Source organism: Pleurodeles waltl, chromosome 2_1 (assembly GCF_031143425.1).
Source record: "Pleurodeles waltl isolate 20211129_DDA chromosome 2_1, aPleWal1.hap1.20221129, whole genome shotgun sequence".
Taxonomy (NCBI): domain Eukaryota; kingdom Metazoa; phylum Chordata; class Amphibia; order Caudata; family Salamandridae; genus Pleurodeles; species Pleurodeles waltl.
In genome coordinates this window covers 459,383,075-459,403,269 of record NC_090438.1, presented here as the reverse complement: position 1 = coordinate 459,403,269, position 20,195 = coordinate 459,383,075, and the positions used below count along the sequence as shown (strand labels likewise).

Below are 20,195 nucleotides of genomic sequence, written 5' to 3'. Positions count from 1 at the left end.
AGGGGTCCATATATACCATAACACAGAGGACCTGCTGGAGGGGAATGTGGGTAGACCTATCTGAGCTTTAAGGGCTAGTAGCAAGTTTTAGCAGACACTTCCCTTATCAGTGGCAGGAAGGATGGCACTGCTAAGGATGACTGCCCTCCCCCGCCTACTGTATTTCTTTGGAATGCTGTTGCTGCGGATACCCAGAGCTTAATTTCAAGACCGACTCAATACTTACTAGCTTCCTCTGTGGTACGGGCTGCTGCACAATAGCTTTGTCCACCCTCCAGAGGGCCACGGCTACCTGGTGGCCTGGCGGTTCCAGACTGAGTCCTATTATCTGGTAGCGCAGTTGGAGTTGCTAACGCAGGGAGTAACGCAAAGGGTAGTGAGGGTCCTCCTCAGCCTCGAACACTGAACGACCTGCATGCCTAGTACTACGAATTCTGCACCACAAGACCCCTGATGATCATGAAACATAGATTCCGCAGCGCTGCTGGGCCAGGAGTCAGCAGAGGTTGCGCACCCCTGTCTTACTCCCCGGACCTGCCACCTTAGCTTCTTCATGAGTTGCCACATGGCAGGAACTGACAAGGAGTGGGAAGAGGTGGAGGTGAAGTTGGCAGGGGCCCTGTTCAAATATAAGGTTTTCCTACCTTTTGACGAGTTTAGCAAACAGTACAGCCTTCTTCAAGGGCACTTTCTTCGCCACTGGGTAGTCATTACGGCCATCTGCGAGTATTGGAAGAAGGGCCTGATGGAACCAGCGCAAACAGCCAGCTGTCAGTATGTAGTGACCGCTTTGGGAACCTTCAAAGCGGTGACTTCCTAATGCCATAGATTGAGGAATGACTTTGATCAGCCCCTGATGAGATTAGAAACCCTTTGGGAGGAGGATTTAGGTACAGACCTCCCAGATAAGGATTGAGAACATATACTGGAGTATATGGCTAATGTGACCAGAAATGCCATGTTTAGTCTTATTAATTTTTATATGCTTCATAGGGCATACCTGACCCCAGAGTTTATTCTTTTGTTTTGGGGGAGACCCCAACTGACAAATTTTTTGGAAGCCATCACTAGCAAGATGGCTGAGATAGCTGAAAGGGTAATTCCCTGCACTTTCATGTGTAGCCTGCTGTGCAAGTTTCCCCATATGGCCAAAACTAAAGTCGCTAGTGAATTCCAGAACCCAGTGTTCATTCTGGCAAAAAAGGAAATGGTCAGGAACTGGAAAAAGCCCTTGCGGGCCAAGAATGGACACACAGCTCAAGGAACCAATAAGATGGACACCTTGCGAAGGTCCGAGACGCCAGGCTCCAAGATACCAGGAAAGAGTTGGGGACATTAGTGGAACTCTGGGCTTGGGAGACTTTAGTGGATCAGTTACAGCACCCTGAACCTTTGAAACCTGAGGAGACCTAATACATTTGTTCATTGGGCATGTTTCCAATATGAGTCCCCCCCAAACCCCACAGACTACGGAGCCCATGGGCTTCCTTAGAGGAGATCCCATGTGAGACGATATGGTTGAGGGATATACCACTGATAGTCCTCTAGCATAAAACCATACATAGGCGATTATCTGCAGCTCTGACAGGGGGACACGCCACAACTGGGCTGGGGGAGGGGGTTTAGCTGAGGCTATAGGTTATGAATGGTTGCATGAATGAGGGGGGGGGCTACTATCTTTGAGTATAACGCAGGGTGGACTTCGCCTTTTGTGAACACGGCAAGCTCATCCCTTGGACGGACACTTAAATGTTGTTGCTTATCCTGTATTGCCGTGCATGATCTGCTTGTGATTAATATATTCATTGTCCCACTGGGAACGAACGTGATGACTATGTTGAAAATCCAATAAAACTAAAAATGGAACAGGTTTTTTATTCCCCGATTGATTCTAAAAAAGTGGATGTTCAATGAATATTCATATTAAACAGTCCTTTTTAATCAATAGTCCTAGTTTTGATGTTGGTAAACCACCATTTGTCTTGAACAAAAGAGACTTTCATGAAAAAACTCTGTAGGTCTCCTAGCATGAGTGAAGAGCCATGTTGTGAATTTGTGAAGGGGTCTAAATGTGGAGTGAAAATTATTCTGAGCACTTCAGTGTTGACAACTTAGGACTGGGTTCTGAAAACACTGCATTGAAGTGGTCTTCCGTCCCATAGGTGGAAGGTTGATTGCTGCCAGGTGATGGTCTCCCAGCAGGAATCAGTGTGGGATTCCTTGAACTTTATTCAAGAGAACCATGGATCTCATTTATTTTCAAATTTGAGGCAATTTTTGAAAGTTACTAAACGGGTCACCTTCAACGACAATACAACATGGGACATCAGAGACTTCACTGTAACACCCAGCTAGCAGTATATATGATCACTTGCCCATGTAACCAACACTATGTGGGGATGACCACCCGCAAGGTTAGGACTTGCATCTGTGAACATCATAGTAACCCGAGATGTGGACGGGCTACTACTAAAATGTCTACTCACTACATAGAAAAAGCACACACAGTGAAGGACTACCAGTGGGTTATCATAGGCCATCATAAAGACATTAATTGTGAATCCATACTGTTTGAAAGAGAACAACAATGGGTCTACAAATTACGCACACACCAAATAGAACTCAATGAACACATCCCTTGGAACCAGCTGATGAAGCACTACCATCACAATGATTATCACTCATATATACACCCTGACAGTAATAGGTACACCTTAGACGCTTAATAAGATTTTGCCCTTTGTCCATTGCTTTTTATCACTTGCGTTTCACAGTGCCACCACAAGTAATCAATCCTCCTTATATTAATAAAAGGGAAGCAATTTCTGTTTTTCTCACATAAGTATTATTACAATAAACAAAATGGAACCCCCTTTTTTCCTGCTTCCACAGTCTACAACAGTGCCCATAAAGGCCGCTGTGCCATAACAGCCACTGTCTGGGACACCTATCCTCCAGGGCCCTCGTGTACCTTCCTTCGTTCCATGGGAGACCGCCATCTTGGGCGGTTAGCGGTCCAGTGCTGTGACGCATCATCATGTCGCAGCACGGCGAGACGCGAAGACCGCAGTTCATTAGACCTGGCTCCGATACGGGCCCTCGAGATTCAGACCCTGGGGAGGTGAGCATTAGGTACTGAGGGGGAGTCGCTTTGAGGAAAAAATGCCATTCAAATATTTTAACACTGTCACGTACGCTGAAGAAGAATAAGATGAGTACATCCTAACACTTTGCCTAATCTTTAGAGTGTGACTCCAAGCACACACCCTTGCCGGAGGATATATGATACAATAGTCAATATACTATCGAGTAGGTCATGCATGCACCATGTCTGCATTGTTGTGTGCTTTACATGTTTTTTTTTTATGTGTAGGTTGTCTAGTAGTGTTCATCATGAGAATGCATTGGCTATCTCATTCTGATAATCACAAGTGCCTTTCCCACAAGTGGGGTATCAGTGACGGACATCATACATGATAGGTATAATTTAAAGGCACCACATTAGTTAGGTGAAGTGCACCATATCACAGAGCATGTATTATTGATGCTTTCATTAGTGGTAATCATACAAGGAGTGGTACCAAAGAGTCAACCTTGGTCCTGAAGAGAAGCCTAGGGGTAAGGCTCTGAAACATATAGGCCAGGAAGTAAGGTACATGACATACCAGACTTCCATAGCCCCTTTTTAACCATACCGTCTCCAGGAGATCTATTAACCATTGAAACCACTAGGAGGCAGGTATTTTTAAACTTATCCAAGACCCCACCACCCCTATCCCTCATTTGATTCACATTGATGAGACTACATCAGTGCTCCCATGTATCCCGTTGGTCGCAGCACGTCCCGCTCTTAAACGGAACAGGAAGAAATCCAATGATGAAGCATGCCACCAAGGGGTAAACCTGGTGGGTAAGGGTTTTTCTACAAGGAAAATAATTTTTCCTTGTCCAACCTGTGGTAGTTCCTTTGGCTGGGCCTTTTTTGTAATGGTGCAATTTCTCAAGGATGCCTTGTCAATATGAATGAGGTCAAAGTGTCAATGTGGAGGGAAGGAATTATGCTACATGGGATACTAAGCTCTAGCATATCCTCTTCTTTGACCAGTTATATTTGATACTCATGTACACCCAGGGCACTCTGCATGATGGAATAGAAACCTACATTGCTAAAAAGATGAACAAAGGTTGTTTCTGAAAAGTATCCACCTATAAATATCTCCTCCTCCTGGCACCATCACAAGAGGAAATGGAAACTTGCTGGAGAGACACTGGTATGTAACCCCAAACCAAACCAGTCAACTTACAAACGTTAAGGTGGAGTCCTCCTGTTCAGTAATACAAGGGGGAATATAAAACTGCAGTGTGTCATTGGTCAGAGCAGGGACAAGACAACCAGGGTAAGACAAGCTCTGTCTTGTTGAAGCACGAGGAGAACAACACGCTGGACCTGTCCCAGTCCGGATTCCACAGCAACCACAGCACCGAAACCGCCCTCATCGTAGTCACCAACGATATCAGGACCATACTTGACAACGGCAAAACCGTGGCCCTCAACATCCTGGACTTCTGGGCAGCTGTTGACACCATCTGCCACCACACCCCTATGCACACGCCTCAACGATGCAGGGATCCGCGACAGAGCCCTGGACTGGATCACCTCCTTCCTCACCGGCAGAACCCAGAGAGTCCGCCTCCCTCCATTCCGCTCGGAAGCCACCAAAATCATCTGCGGCGTACCCCAGGGATCGTCCCTCAGCCCAACCCTCTTTAAAATCTACATGGCTCCGCTCGCAAACAGTCCGATCTCACAACCTCGTCATCTCATATGCAGATGACACCCAGCTGATCCTCTCCCTCACCAAGGACCCCGCAACCGCCAAAACCAACCTCCACAAAGGAATGAAGGCCATCACCGAATGGATTAAGAACAGCTGCCTGAAACTGAATTCTGACAAAACTGAGGTCCTCATCCTCAGCTCCACCCTCTCCGCCTGGAACGACTCTTAGTGGCCTGCCACACTTGGAACTGTACCGAACCCCACCAACTACACACGAAACCTGGGATTCATCCTGGACTCATCGCTATCAATGACCCAGCAAGTCAACGCCATCTCCTCCTCCTGCTGCTTCAACACCCTCCTCATGCTTTGGAAGATCTACATATGGATCCCACCTGGAACCAGAAGGATGGTCACCCAAACCTTCGTACGCAGCAGACTGGACTACGGCAACGCCCTCTACGCAGGAACCACGGCCACGCTCCAGAAAAGACTGCAATTCATACAGAACGCCCCCGCACGCCTCATCCTGGCCCTCCCCTGCCACATCACAGCCCACCTGAGAGGCCTGCACTGGCTTACCGTCAACAAGAGAATCATGTTCAAACACCTCACCCACGCTCACAAGGCACTGCACAACACCGGACCAGAATACAACAGACTGCTCTCCTTCTACACCCCAACCTGACAGCTTCACTCTACTGACCTTGCCCTCGCCACCATCACACACATCAACAGAACGACCTCCAGCGTCAGATCGTTGTCCCATCTCGCCACCAAGACATGAAACACTTTTCCCACCCACCTGCGACAGACACAGGACCTACTTACCTTTAGGAGACACCTCAAGACTTGGCTGTTCGAGCAGTAGCAGCCCCCCACTCCACTCATCAGCGCCTTTAGACCCTCACGGGTGAGTTTTGCGCTTTACAAATGCCTTGATTGATTGATTGTATTGAAGTAGTAGGCATTTCTGAAGAGTAAAAATGGTCTTTCTCCTCTAAATATAACCTTATTTTTTCCATGTAGCCTGTCGTGGGTTACTTTTAGTACCTTGTTTGGAGACATATTTTAGCCTAGTTTGGGCCTGCGGCCTGTGCCCTTTTACCCAGATATATGCTCAAATTAATTTATTTGTTTTATTAATTTAGTTTAGCCTGCTTTTTAGCAAGGTTTCTTTATTTTTCAAATAACCTGTGATTCTGCAAAAGCGTTATTTTTGTGCACAACATTTCACCATGTACTTCTGCTTAAGGCTGACAAGAATAGTACATGATAATCCATCCTATAATGTCACTACAAGAGTAAGTAAACAGTCCAACACTCAGGCACATGCTCACATCAGGCCTATTTCACAGAACATAAACATGTTTCTTATAAAAACATCATAAAGGCCAGGGTATGGGAAGGAGGTCATTCCGGCCAGATACCCATCCATACTGTAGCCATTTCACTGCTGACCTCAGCCCTGTCTCTAGAACTAGTCAAGGAGACGGTGGGTGGGAGGTGGTGGTGGTGGGGGGCGGTTCTCAGGTAATGGGGGTAGGTGCTCCTCTCCTGGACTAAGTACGGACAGATTGGGCTATCAAAGCTATGCTCTTGCTAGACCTTATGGGTTAGGTAGGATTCCTATGTACATGTTATCCCAATATGCTTGGGTTCTTTATGCTTTTCCCACTGATCGCAACAATCCTAATCTTGCTATGTCTCATTACCCTAATAATTGCAGCTCATATATTTTAATCGCAGAGTGTAGTCTTTTCAATAAATGAATTGAGAGCCATCCTGCATCTTTTCTTTGGCGTATGTGTGTGTATGAGACCCTCACTAATGAGAAAAAGAAATCACCTTTTGGGTGAGGAGCTGCTGGCTAGCTGAAAGGGATGGGCCAACAGTTGCCAAAAATGTGTGGGATTGCCTCAGTCACACACAAGCAGTGGTGCTGCCACCCCCAATCTAGTAGTCTTGCTCCAATAACGAGACTTCTACAATCAGCCTACACAGCTCTGAGAAATCATCCCCTCTGCTGAGAAAATAGTAACTTAGTGTGAATTTGATCCAGATTATGGTTGATGTCACAACATGACTGGGAATTAATAAGATCTTTGTGGCACAAATTAGCTGTTGACAAGCCAGACTTTCACATAAGGGTAGGGTATATAGAGCACATTCAGCCATCCATCTGATGAAGGACCAGGAACCCAAATTGTATATATTCTCAAATGCTTTTCTCAAGTTTTATCTAAAAGAAACAATGAAGGCAACAAACTGGGCCTTCAGAAATATGTGGTACTCAGGGCAGAGTAAGCTGGTAAGTTTACTTATTGAACAAATGTTCAATGCTTAGGTTCTTTATAGTAACATCTTATTGTTTGACATGGAAGTTTCAGAAGATGATCTACCCCAGTGGGCTGTTCCATTAAAGGTGCTTCCACGTTGAACAAAGAGCTGACTGAGTTCATCTTGACAATGTAGGAAGAAGGATTTAAACTGGGGTGTAGATGTAGGGTCCCAACTGCTACAGCCATAATAAATTTAGAGAACACTCAATTTGTGGTTCAGACTCAGAATATGTATCACTTTGCTGTGGAAAAGGTCAAGAAGGACCTTCTCCTCCAAGAAGGTAGCAGGAACCAACAACCCCTCTGCTCTTTAATGAAGAGGAAGGGTGGTGCGTTCTTGTGTAGTCACAGAAATATTACCTTGACCTCAATTTACCAACTCAGAAAAAAACTCAGGAGATACAATAAACAATCAAGGAGATGGAGTATATTACACAGTATTTTCCAATGTGTTCAAGTAGAGAAGTGGGGATTCAAATCTCCTACACTCAATATCAATGTAGGAACTAGGCCACCTGCTCTCCCAGACCATATGCAATAGGATTGTTCCAGAAGCCCACACATCCCACGAAATACACCAATAACAATTTCATACCATCGTGCAGAACTTGGGCCATCCAGTAATTAAGCCTCAGCAAAGCAGAATCATCTTTGACACAGTTAATGTAGTGAAGCAACATGGGATTCCGCAACACTGAGCCCATCTGAGACGGAAACTGAAAGAAACCAGAATTCATGATTGTAGCTGTACACTAAAATGAATAAATAATACAGTACCTTCTGAGGTGAAGTTTAAGAACAGATAATTGTAGAGTTCTCTTCTGATAAATATTGCTCATCTAGGTCACTCAGAAAATGCTTAAAAAAAGGCAATCTAATTTACCAATGAGCTTCCACTTGTCTAGGCCATGCAAATAAAAAGGTTCACAATGTTCAGATATGGAGGCGGCACTAGGTTCTAGAGGTTGTAAAATATTATATGAAGACAAATAAATCTGGCAGCTGATAGGTCAGGAGAGTAAGCAGATGCGAGTGGAACTGGTAAAAGTTAAACTTTTCATAATACCAGATATAGAGTCAAAAAGCCTCACAGCTTCATGAACTGCCATACTTTTCCTTCCTTATGTGTCTTCTGTCTTACTAGGTATCTTTGCTGCCCAGAGAACTCAAATCGGGCACCCAGTGAAAGGGGCTGAGAAGTTTTGCATGAATTTTCTATCAAGCAAAGTTGCAGACTGTTGATAAATGCTAAGTATATTCTCAACCAGACTTGGGTCACTGCTACGCTACAGACCTTCGAGAGACCAGCAGTTTTTACCAACCAGCAGCAACACAGGGCTTCATCCTCTCCCTTGGGTGGAAAGTGATCTGGCCTTCAGGGCAAAATTTAATCAGTTCAATAACACAGAAACCATGAATGTTAAGTATCGTATTTGCAGTTATTTTGGTAATTGTAGCATACACTGCACAGAACGCAAAACCTACAGGGAGTTGAGGGAACCAACTATGGGGAAACTGATTGGCTTTTATCGAGAGGGGCAGTAGTCTTCCCTTCAACTGAACAGGTAACAAAAATGCTTGTGTACTAATGACTATAAAGTCACCAACTGAAATTCTCCCATAGATCGGCAAGGAAAGTGTACCCTTTTCCACTATGGATGAGACACACTCATAGACCCTCCCCATTACAGTGGAATTCAGCACCCTACTGTGGAGCCAACCAAAAAAGTGAAACCAATCCTGCAAAGGTATCAGGGATGTAGGGCACAGGAGATAAGCAGGGAATCCAAAATAGAGACCAGATGATGTAGTGGTTAGCACACTGCATCACATCAACCAGCTTGGGCATGTATTTTCCTGCCCCTAGGAAGAACACCAAGTGCCTGAATGACAAAGGGGATCAAGTAAAGGGACTTGCTGCGCTTCTAACATGGTCAGATCCTCAACCCTACCTCATGCAGGAGTCATTCATCTGGTGTCATGCTAGTAGACGGAAGTATATATGGGCCACACCTGTACATTGAGGTACAAAAGATGGGCACATCCTTCCATTCCTGTGCATTTTAATGTTAGGAGCTACCGCCTCAACAGCCCTATCCTTGACAATAAGTAGGCAACAGCAGATGATTGTGTCACAGCATTCTGTGCATAAAGGTCCTAGTCAAGTCACCTCTGTCTGAGCAGCAAGAATATTGGTGTAGATAGGAATGTCTCCCATTTCAGTAGGATGTTGCATTTATTTACATAGAACTTATCACTGCCATGCTTTCACTTACCTGTGCTGATCCAGCAATGTAAGAGCAGCTCTACTACCTTAGAAGGCAAGAACGTTAGGGAGGAAGGATATGAGATGTAATTTGTCTCTTCCATATTGAGGGCCCGGTTGTCTCAAAATACAAATGCAATACTTTGGTCCATTTACTATAGAATGAGTAATAAAAAAATAAACCAACACTGCAGTCATAATTGTTTCACTCACCTCTAATTTGTGTATATTCTGCAAGAGCTGACTGAAGCTTTGCAGCTGCTCCACTGGAAAGACTTCACTCTGGTCATAAAGCATCCAAGTAGGGTTTTCCTTCCTACTCACCTCTTGTTCACTATTACAAATATTTACGCTCATGTTGGAATTCCATTTCTGAAAATGAAAAACACAATTTCATTTTCATATAAGGTGTATAACACTAGATGGATATATTTCAATATCTTAATGGTTAACAGCTTAAAGGATCTCTGCAAGTTGTCTTCATGGGTTACTTTTCATACTAATTCTGGCGTATTACAATTCTTCCCATGGGTCAGTCATTCCCAGATTTCAAGCTACCCCATTCTCGATAACAGGAATATGACAAGCAGATTTTCCAGCAGTACGTGTTTTATTAAAAATAAAGACGTGCTATGTGTGTCCTCCGTCTCCATGCTATAATGTAAGGCGTAAAGAGGCTGAAGTAACAGGTTTCCTTAGTCATATTACTAACGAGATGAAAACCTTATCACAAGACAAACAATTATATCTATAAAGCTGAAACACACACCAGTATCTAGAGAAATGACTGGGCACAAACAGTTGGAAATACATCTGAGATTACACACTGGTAGTGCATTTCAGCAAAATGCAGATATCCACAAACAGTGGCTCCCTGGTACAATAGAGCAAGAGAGGAATATCACAACTAGACAATATTTAAAAAAGGGTAAAAATCAAAAAATTTCAGGCTCTCGTAGAAAAATTCAGTTTAGACTAGGTGTGCACCTAGCAATATGGGGAACTATCACCCTGAGGAGATTGCCCATCTTGCCAAACAGACAATACATTTAAATTGTGGCTATTTCAAGGGAGTAATCAAGGGCACATATGGATATTGTTAGACTACCTAAACTCAAAACTAGTAAAACAGAACCTATACTCATTGGCAAAGGTCTTTTTGGGCATACTCCACACTAAATAAATGGTCCTTCTTGAAGATTCGGAATGAGACTGCTTGCTCACTCACACTGTTGGAGACGTACGCATGCAGTGATCTAATCCATATTCTATGACAGCCTAAAGTTCAATCATACTGGACTAGGGTTTGTAGACAACAGTTTCCTGCTCATGACCCACGACTACCTGAATTTGCCAAAGTAGCCATTCTACATGACAGATGCACCCAGATCAAATCAAACAAATTTAGATGGCTAGCAAAAGATATGCATATTCAGCCACAGGCATAAGGTCACTGAGCCCAATCTGGAAGAGTGGATTGAAACAAAATGTGTGTGTTGAAGAGTGGTCTATCTCAGTGGTTCTTAACCTGTGGACCGGGGACAACTGGAAAACATAAACTGAACATTTTAAAGCATTCTGTAAATCTGAAATAATTTGAAATTGGCGCCTAAAATTTAAGTTAGCATCCTCGGATTGATTTCTCAGAGCAGTTTAAGTACATCAAATAGAATACAGTATGGATGATAAGTGGCCTCAACTCAATTTAGAAAAGCTCCAACATTCCCATTAAATTTAACATTTTAATTTGTTTTATATTGGTTTATGAACTAAACCTTGGATTTCAATAATGATTAAGTAGGGGTCAACAGAAGTGAAAAGGTTAAGAACCACTAGTCTATACAATAAATTATCAACTGCAGATACCTTTGCAAATATGGGAATCATTTCAAAATGACTGACAGGTTGGGAATGGGCCAATAGAGTCAAAATAGGGGTTTTGACTAGAGTGTGTTAGGAAGGCCAACCAACCAATAATGCCTTTATATAACAGCGAGGAACCATTCTGATATGCACAATATAGATTGAAGAAGATCATTAGACCATTAAGTTACTTGACCCACCTATATTTCTTTATAACTGTTGAGACATGCGACCAAGAGAATAACCTTGATGTTATATGCTGGTAAACGGGAAGGATAAGTTACTTACCTGTAAATCCTAGTTTACTTCCAGGGGTATCCTCAAAGTCATAAACATTGATTATTCCTACCCACGTGCGGAGACCCTGGAGCATATACAAACACACCTGCATATATATGTGAAATATATGAAAAATAATACTCTAGTAGAGCGTTTCAATACCAATATACTATATACATGTGTAAACAGTAATGCAGTCTATGTTGGGAAAAACCGTCTAAAATGCTTTATTTTTGGAGGGTTTTTTTTTGTAGTAAAACCTTCAATTAAAGGTACAAACTTTTTGTAATTCAAGCATAAGGCATAGAAAGAACAAGAAATCTATAATAAAACAGAAAAAGCTACATTAAAAATAAAAGAGCATTATTAGCCAATAGGCTGCATGCAGGTTAACACAGCAGAATAATAAAAATAAAAAAACGGGCAACAGTGCTTTTAACACCCTGAGCACCTCCAGTATCCCACCAGGCCTCCGGGGTGAGAGTGAGGTGACAGTTGGTTCACAATTAGGTCAATACTTTTTTCCCCAGTGACAAGGAGCCATAGTAGAAACAAATAGGTAGTGCTGCACTTCTAAAAATCACGTCCGGGGAGGAGGGTGGGTTGTGTATGTCTTTGATGAGGATACCCCTGGAAGAGAACTAGGATTTACAGGTAAGTAACTTATCCTTCTCTTCCAGGGGATCCTCATCAATAGTCAAACATTGATTAGATTAGTAAGCCCATGCCACACCCCTGCGGACAGAGTGATAGAAGTGCAGGCAACGTACTTGTCATATGCAAATACATTTCATAAAGAAGCCTAACCCACTTGGGTGTCTGTCTTGACATCTGAATCTAGACAGTAATGCCTGGTAAAAGTATGTACGGATCTCCATGTGGCAGCTTTGCAAATTTCGGAGATGGGTATATTCTTAAGAAGGGCTGCAGTTGCGGCTTTCCCTCTCATGGAGTGGGCTTTAGGCTTAGCCGAAAATTGCTTGTTAGCCAACTGATATGCAGTCACAATACATGAAACTATCCATCTGGAAATAGTCTGTTTCAAGGCCGTTTTCCCTGTTCTCATATGTCCATAATTAACAAATAAGCGATCAGATTGTCTGATTGACTTAGTTTTATCAAGGTAAAATTTGAATACCCTCTTAAGGTTCAGGGAGTGCAAGGCTTTCTCTGCCGGAGTAATAGGTTTCGGAAAAAATGTTGGAAGTGATATTATTTGGTTAACCCCTTCGCTGCCAGGCCTTTTCCCCCTCCTGTGCCAGGCCTTTTTTTGCCTATTTGGGGCAGTTCGCGCTTAGGCCCTCATAACTTTTTGTCCACATAAGCTAACCAAGCCAAATTTGCGTCCTTTTTTTCCAACATCCTAGGGATTTTAGAGGTACCCAGACTTTGTGGGTTCCCCTGAAGGAGGCCAAGAAATTAGCCAAAGTACAGTGAAAATTTCGTTTTTGTAAAAAAAAAAATGGGAAAAGTGGTTTTTCCCCTGAAAATGGCATCAACAAAGGGTTTGGAGCGCTAAACTCACCAGCTTCCCAGCTTTCAGGAACAGGCAGACTTGAATCAGAAAACCCAATTTTTCAACACAAATTTGGCATTTTACATTTTACAATTTTTTGTGCTTTCAAACTCCTTCCAGTCAGTGACAGAAATGGGCATGAAACCAATGCTGGATCCCAGAAACCGCAACATTTCTGAAAAGTAGACATAATTCTGAATTCAGCAAGGGGTCATTTGTGTAGATCCTACAAGGGTTTCCTACAGAAAATAACAACTGAAAAAGAATAATATTGAAATTGAGGTGAAAAAAACATAAATTTTTCTCTACGTTTTACTCTAACTTTTTCCTGCAATGTCAGATTATCGAAAGCAATATACCGTTATGTCTGCTGGACTCCTCTGGTTGCGGGGATATATAGGGCTTGTAGGTTCATCAAGAACCCTAGGTACCCAGAGCCAATAAATGAGCTGCAACCTGCAGTGCGTTTTCATTCTATACCGGGTATACAGCAATTCATTTGCTGAAATATAAAGAGTAAAAAATAGCTACGAAGAAAACCTTTGTATTTCCAAAAAGGGCACAAGATAAGGTGTTGTGGAGCAGTGGTTATTTGCACATCTCTGAATTCCGGGGTGACCATACTAGCATGTGAATTACAGGGCATTTCTCAAATAGATGTCTTTTTTACACACTCTCCTATATTTGTAAGTAAAAAATGTAGAGAAAGACAAGGGGCAATAACACTTGTTTTGCTAATCTATGTTCCCCCAAGTCTCCCGATAAAAATGATACCTCACTTGTGTGGGTAGGCCTAGCGCCCGTGACAGGAAATGCCCCAAAACGCAACGTGGACACATCCCTTTTTTTTAAAGAAAACAGAGGTGTTTTTTGCAAAGTGCCTACCTGTAGATTTTGGCCTCTAGCTCAGCCGGCACCTAGGGAAACCTACCAAACCTGTGCATTTCTGAAAACTAGAGACCTAGGGGAATCCAAGATGGGGTGACTTGTGGGGCTCTGACCAGGTTTTGTTACCCAGAATCCTTTGCAAACCTCAAAATTTGGCGAAAAAAACACATTTTCCTCACATTTTGGTGACAGAAAGTTCTGGAATCAGAGAGGAGCCACAATTTTCCTTCCACCCAGCGTTCCCCCAAGTCTCCCGATAAAAATGATACTTCACTTGTGTGGGTAGGACTAGCGCCCACGAAAGGAAATGGCCCAAAACACAACGTGGACACAACATATTTTTTCACAGAAAACAGAGGTGTTTTTTGCAAAGTGCCTACCTGTGGATTTTGGCCTCTAGCTCAGCCGGCCCGGGGGGGGGGGGGCAGAAATGCCCTAAAATAAATTTGAGCCCCCACCCCCCCCTGCCCAGGAGCGACCCTTGCCTACGGGGTCGCTCCCCCTGCGTGACATTGGCACCAAAAAACAAATCCCCGGTGCCTAGTGGTTTCTGCCCCCTTGGGGGCAGATTGACCTAAAATCGACCAGTCTACCCCCAAGGGGGGCAGAAATGGTCTAAATACAATTTTCCCCCCAGGGGAGCGACCCTTGCCTGATGGGTCACTCCCCATCTCTAAAAACAAAAACAACAAAAAAACACAATTTCTTTTTTTGCCCTGGTGCCTAGAGGTCACCTCGTCCAAGGCACAGAAACGGTTAATGTGGAAGTCCAACACCACCTTAGGCAAAAAGGATGGGTGGGTTCATAGAACTACTCTGTTATCATGGAAAACCGTGAAGGGTTCCCTTGAACATAGAGCCTGAATCTCACGGACCCTTCTAGCCGAGGTAATGGGTACCACAAAAGCAGTCTTCCACGTAAGATGTTGCAAAGAAGCTTTGTGGATGGGCTCAAAAGGAGCAGCCATAAGTCTAGACAAGACCACATTCAGTTCCCATGGATGTGAGGGTTTCCGAATTGGTGGAAAAACGTTTTTCAAGCCCTCTAAGAAATCCTTAACCACTGGCATAGTAAAGAAAGACTTTTGAGAGGGCGACTTACGATAAGCTATAATGGCAGATAAATGTACCTTAATGGAGGAAAACTGCAGCCCTGACTGCGCGAGATGTAACAGGTAGGGTAAGATAACCTCCTCCTGGGCCAAAATAGGATTGTAATCATGCTGCCGGCACCACATGTAAAATCTCTTCATGCAGACAATGCAAAAGAATCCTTGCTCTGTCCTTGAGAGTTCTTTTGGACAGATTCTTACAATGTCTGCAGGTGTCAGGGCAGTGACTCCGAGGCAAACATACTATGCACACACAGTGTGGGTCTGACTGGGCTGCCTTCTTCCCACAAGAAGGACATTTCACAAAAAGTGAAGGCATATTTGTAAGAAAAAGTTGCCACTCTACTCAGGCAATATGAAGAGCCATTTTAGACAATCTTTCTGGCCAAATAACCAGAAAAATGAGAGCTCAATGCTCCAGTGTCCTCAAAAAAGAACTGACCTAACTGTGAACCAACTGTCACCTCACTCTCACCCCTGAGGCATGGTGGGATACTGGAGGTGCTCAGGATCTTAAAGGCACGGTGCCAATTTTTTTGATTCTGCTGTGTTAACCTGCATGCAGCCTATTGGCTAATAATGCTCTTTTATTTTCAATGTAGGTTTTTCAGTTTTATTATAGATTTCTTGTACTTTCTATGACTTATGCTTGAATTACAAAAAGTTTGTACCTTTAATTTACAAAATAAAAAAAAACACCAAAAAATAAAGCATTTTTAGCCGGTTTTTCGCAACATAGACTGCATTACTGTTTACACATGTATATATTGTATTGGTATTGAAACTCTCTATTAGAGTATTATTTTTCATATGTTTCACATATATAGGCATGTGTTTGTATATGCTCCGTGGGCGGAAATATTCAATGTGTATGACTATTGATGAGGATCTCCTGGAAGAGAAGTAACTCCTCCATCAAACAGTCTCCTTAAGTTCTAGGAAATGATCAAGATAGAAATGACAAAGGTAGGTCTTTAGTGGGAATGTGAATGGTCCACTTGCCATTAGATATCTTAAGTTCAGGAGTTTCAGTCAGATGGGGCTAGACCCGAGAAACGGTGCGATCTGATGCAGGCCTGGCTATCATTCTTCTCCTCTGATTTTACTTCCAATGGGCAGGTTTAAAAAAAAGAGGATAATTTGGCTGGCTTTTGCAGGTATATGGCTTTTAATGAGATATAGGCCAGTTTCAATTGAGTTCCGGTTTTAGCAGGGAGTCACAGTATTTCACTATAGATCGAACTGATGTGATTAACTTTTTGTCTGTGCTGGACAATAACCTAGTGCTTGTAGGGGTGCCATGATGATCCTGTTGAACTCCATCAGAACAGAGTTTCCTTAAGCCACTCTTGACATAAAACAATGTATCAGTATTAAGTAGGTGATTTTTTTTTCCCCCCAAAGAAAAGAAAACAAACCTAACTAAATCTAGAGATATTTGACTTCAGAGGTAAAAGTAGGTGGGAATTCAATAGAATGAGGGTTAAAAAAAACAAATGTGTTCAAATTCTGATTAGTCCTGGTAAAACAGCAGAATTAGTTTGGTCTTTACATTTGGATGCATTTTTGTTATATCAGACTACACTACCGGTTTATGCAAGATACCAAGAAGCAGGAGGCATGATAAAAGTCTTTGTATAAAGAAAATGTAAAATTCTTAAGTACACTCTATTTCAATAAGCATACCAAACAATAAGCAGAAGTTAGAGGCTCCGAAAAGGAGTATGCTTTTTTTCCATAAACAAGAAAGTGAGAGACCATTTATGCTGATGAGTTTGCTCTGCCCTGCTTAATGCATCCTAACTTCAAATTCCCTCAAATAATGAAATTTTAGATAATGGGGATACAGTCTACCTTTTGGTAACACAAGAAAAGCAAATTCAATTACAAGAAATTAAATAACCCATTTGAGCCAATACATGGAAAGCTTACACAAATAGCGAAAAATCGAAAATGTTTATAAGCCATATCTCAATCATATGTTGCACGGCTCATTAATATCTCGAATGATCTTGAATCAAGTTTTTCTGAAACGTCACAGTATGATATCAAGTAATAGGAGTATCCAATGAAGTAAGGTTTTTGAAAATGAAATACTTATTAAAAGAGGTTAGGCTGCCAGACACTCAGTAGATGTCTGGGATTAATATCAAGATACATGCATACTCACTAATTAAAGTATTTACCATAGCAAAACATGTATCCATTTGCACTTTAGTATCTCCGTTTGTTTTTAGTAGGCTAAACATAATAAATGCTAACAGTTAACAGATTCCAGCAACTTAAGCATTACGCATTTAGTGTTCAGTGTTAAAGTTTAAGAAACTGTGAACCTATTCCATCATCTTAGTATATTATTTAGGACAAATGTTTGTGGCAAACTTTCAAAGCTATTCTTTATGCTCTTATCTAAAGAATAAGCATTTTCCAGAAAATAATTAAAAAATGTTTGAGTGTTTACAATAAAACACCAATCAAAAGTTAGCTAGGCTCAGTTACTTACAGCTGGAGTTCCCTCGTGCAAAGGCAAAGATACCACTATATATATATATATATATATATATATATATATATATATATATATATATATATATAAATACATTAACAAGATGCAACCTCTTTACAGTGATTATGATACGTGAAAAAATGATATAATTACAAAAATGTACTATAACAATTATTGTTACCTTGTCTCAAAATGTTTTAAAAAAAATTTTTTAAAAAAAACACACAGTTGACACACCTGCAAACAAACAATATAATTTGCAGACTATTTTGACCTTGCAGAAAAACTTCCCTGCCGATTCAGTTGATTTAAATTATAATAAGGCTAGCAAAATGCAGATATTTAAAACTTCTTAACTTTAATCTGTAAACCAGTCTTCAAATGCTGATGCATTAGCCCCTTCCCCTTCAAATCAGTTGGTGGGCACTTTGTGGGACTTTTATTTCCCTTGACTTCATCCATAATAAAAATTGTGAGAAGCACTAAATCAGAGTATACATCAACTACACGATACATCATGGATATTGGATTATGTACTGAACTACCAAAATGAATAACGTGCAATGCTCTCAACTTATCCATTCAGTTGTAAAACAAAAACAAAATCTTGCAAATAACCTTCTTAAGAGGCTTAGGAGGGAAGTGAAAAGATCAGATTTGGGGGGGGGGGGGGGGGGGAGGGGGTTACCTCCAACCACTTTTCATTCATGGACTTGCTTGTTCAGTCCGTTTTTTGGTTCTAAGCTAGTTGCCCAAAAACAGAACATGCAGTACTGCCTGCCTGCACAGCATCTAGGCATCTGGTGCAGAATCAAACATTGATTGAACACTGCTGGAAAAATGTTATCCATCTCAGCATGTACAATTTCAGCATACAACTTAAAACTTAGTCTGGGCCTGGCTCCTATATTTTTGATAAAATACAACCCTCATAAACGTAGATCACTCCATTATGTCCAACTCTATAAGATTCCTGATGTTTGTAACTATTTAAGAGGTGCAAAATAGCTTCCATATGTATAAGTTTAGGCTCTGTCCATTTATATGTGTATCCCTAGTATCAGTTTCTACAAAAGATCAGTTTGCTTTATTAAATAGTTAGTTTCCCCCACGAAACAACATATATTCAGATCTTCATGACCTAATCTGTCAAATAATAATTTGTTCTTCCCCTGTTCCTTGATCCGTGCTGGCTGATGATGTAAGTTGATCAATGTGGTCCATTAACCACTCCTCAAAGGGGGGTACAACCCACATGGCAGTTATAAGTTAAAAGAACACAGTTAGATCTAAAATCAACAAGACTCCTTCAAGTTAAAATCAGACTTTCATTTATTTATTTATTTTTACTGACCCATGAACTCTTATCTTGTGGTTCTGCTGGAAATAAGAGATCACTATCAAGTCCCAAAATTCTGTTGAATCATTTCTACAGGCAAATGAGCAATTTGTAAAAGATCATGGAGATGCCTCTGGGAAATGACAACATATATATGAAAAATTTTCCAGAATCAGTTTTTCAAACAAATTGTCCAGATTGTTGCATACACTTGTTTAGCCACTAAACAGCAAAAAGCAACACTTTGATGATTTAAAGCCATAATGGAACACTAGAAAAGTATCCACTAGGCAATCTGGAAACACTTTTATGTAAAGCTATGGGGGAATTAACCGAAGCTTGTTAAATGCATGGTTGAGACAGAATACTGGGAAACCAATAGCCAACTGCCTGAAAAGAATATTTCATAAATGAATCCAGATGACCCTTAAAGTGATCAGTTTTGGAGTATTGAAAGAATCGCATCAGCTAATCTTACAATGGGGTAAACATAATTCATTTGATTATGCTGGCAGAACTTGTAACTGCCACTGCTAATCTCTAAATAAAATCACCCCTGCTAAAATACTGGTCCACTTAATGAAAATAAAACACAGATTATTTTTTGACAGCTTCAGTCAGGGTGAGGAATTCAAACTAGTAGATGCTTTAAATCATGGTAAGCTTGAAGACAGTTTGAGCTACAAGATTGCGTTCATTTTGTTAATAGCAAAACTCTGATTAATGAGATCTGTAGTGCAATAAACAATGCTCATTTTAGGGGTCAGGAGTCTGCCAAGACAGATATGAGAGAAATCCAGAAGACTTCCTCAAGTATTTAAAGCCCATTGCTTCAAAAACAAACATCGCTTTCCCATAAACATCTTGTCGTAAGGAATGGTCAGCTACTGGAAGGGGGGAAGATGCTACTTAATAATGCAGTATTTATATCTGGTTCCAATGGAGTTGCCACACTCCGAACGTGTCAGCCCTTTCTGGTAGAGAATATGTGGGCAAATCAGCATGGATGTGTTATAGAAGGTACAGGCACTTGGTCTGGGAAACCTATAAACCTCCTGTCAAAATACCTCTTGATAGGACCCATAAAATGTCACTTGGGGGATTTGGCTTGCAAAATAAGGTTAATGGGACGTGGCATAAACATGATAGTGTCAGAAGCGATGGATAGATCTGGAAGATAGAGAAGGCGGCTTCTCCAGGAAAGTATGCGCCTTCAACAGTTAGTGCTACCCTAAATAATAGATTATGTAGAAGGGAGAAGAATCCAGGACAGAAGCAATTTTCATACTCTTCCATCGTGCTTGAT

The 20,195-nt window shown here is 41.7% G+C and overlaps 1 protein-coding gene across 2 annotated transcripts in view; it reads right to left on the bottom strand.

Moving 5' to 3' along the window:
* Nucleotides 1-20,195, bottom strand: part of CENPI (centromere protein I) — a 368,658-nt gene that overhangs the window by 185,392 nt on the left and 163,071 nt on the right. For both annotated transcript variants that reach the window (XM_069213362.1, XM_069213368.1), the window contains exons 10-11: nt 9,600-9,758; nt 7,716-7,836 (exon numbers count right to left, since the gene is read on the bottom strand). In XM_069213362.1, coding sequence (XP_069069463.1) covers nt 7,716-7,836; nt 9,600-9,758 — 280 coding nt within the window. The remainder of the gene's footprint in view (nt 1-7,715; nt 7,837-9,599; nt 9,759-20,195) is intronic.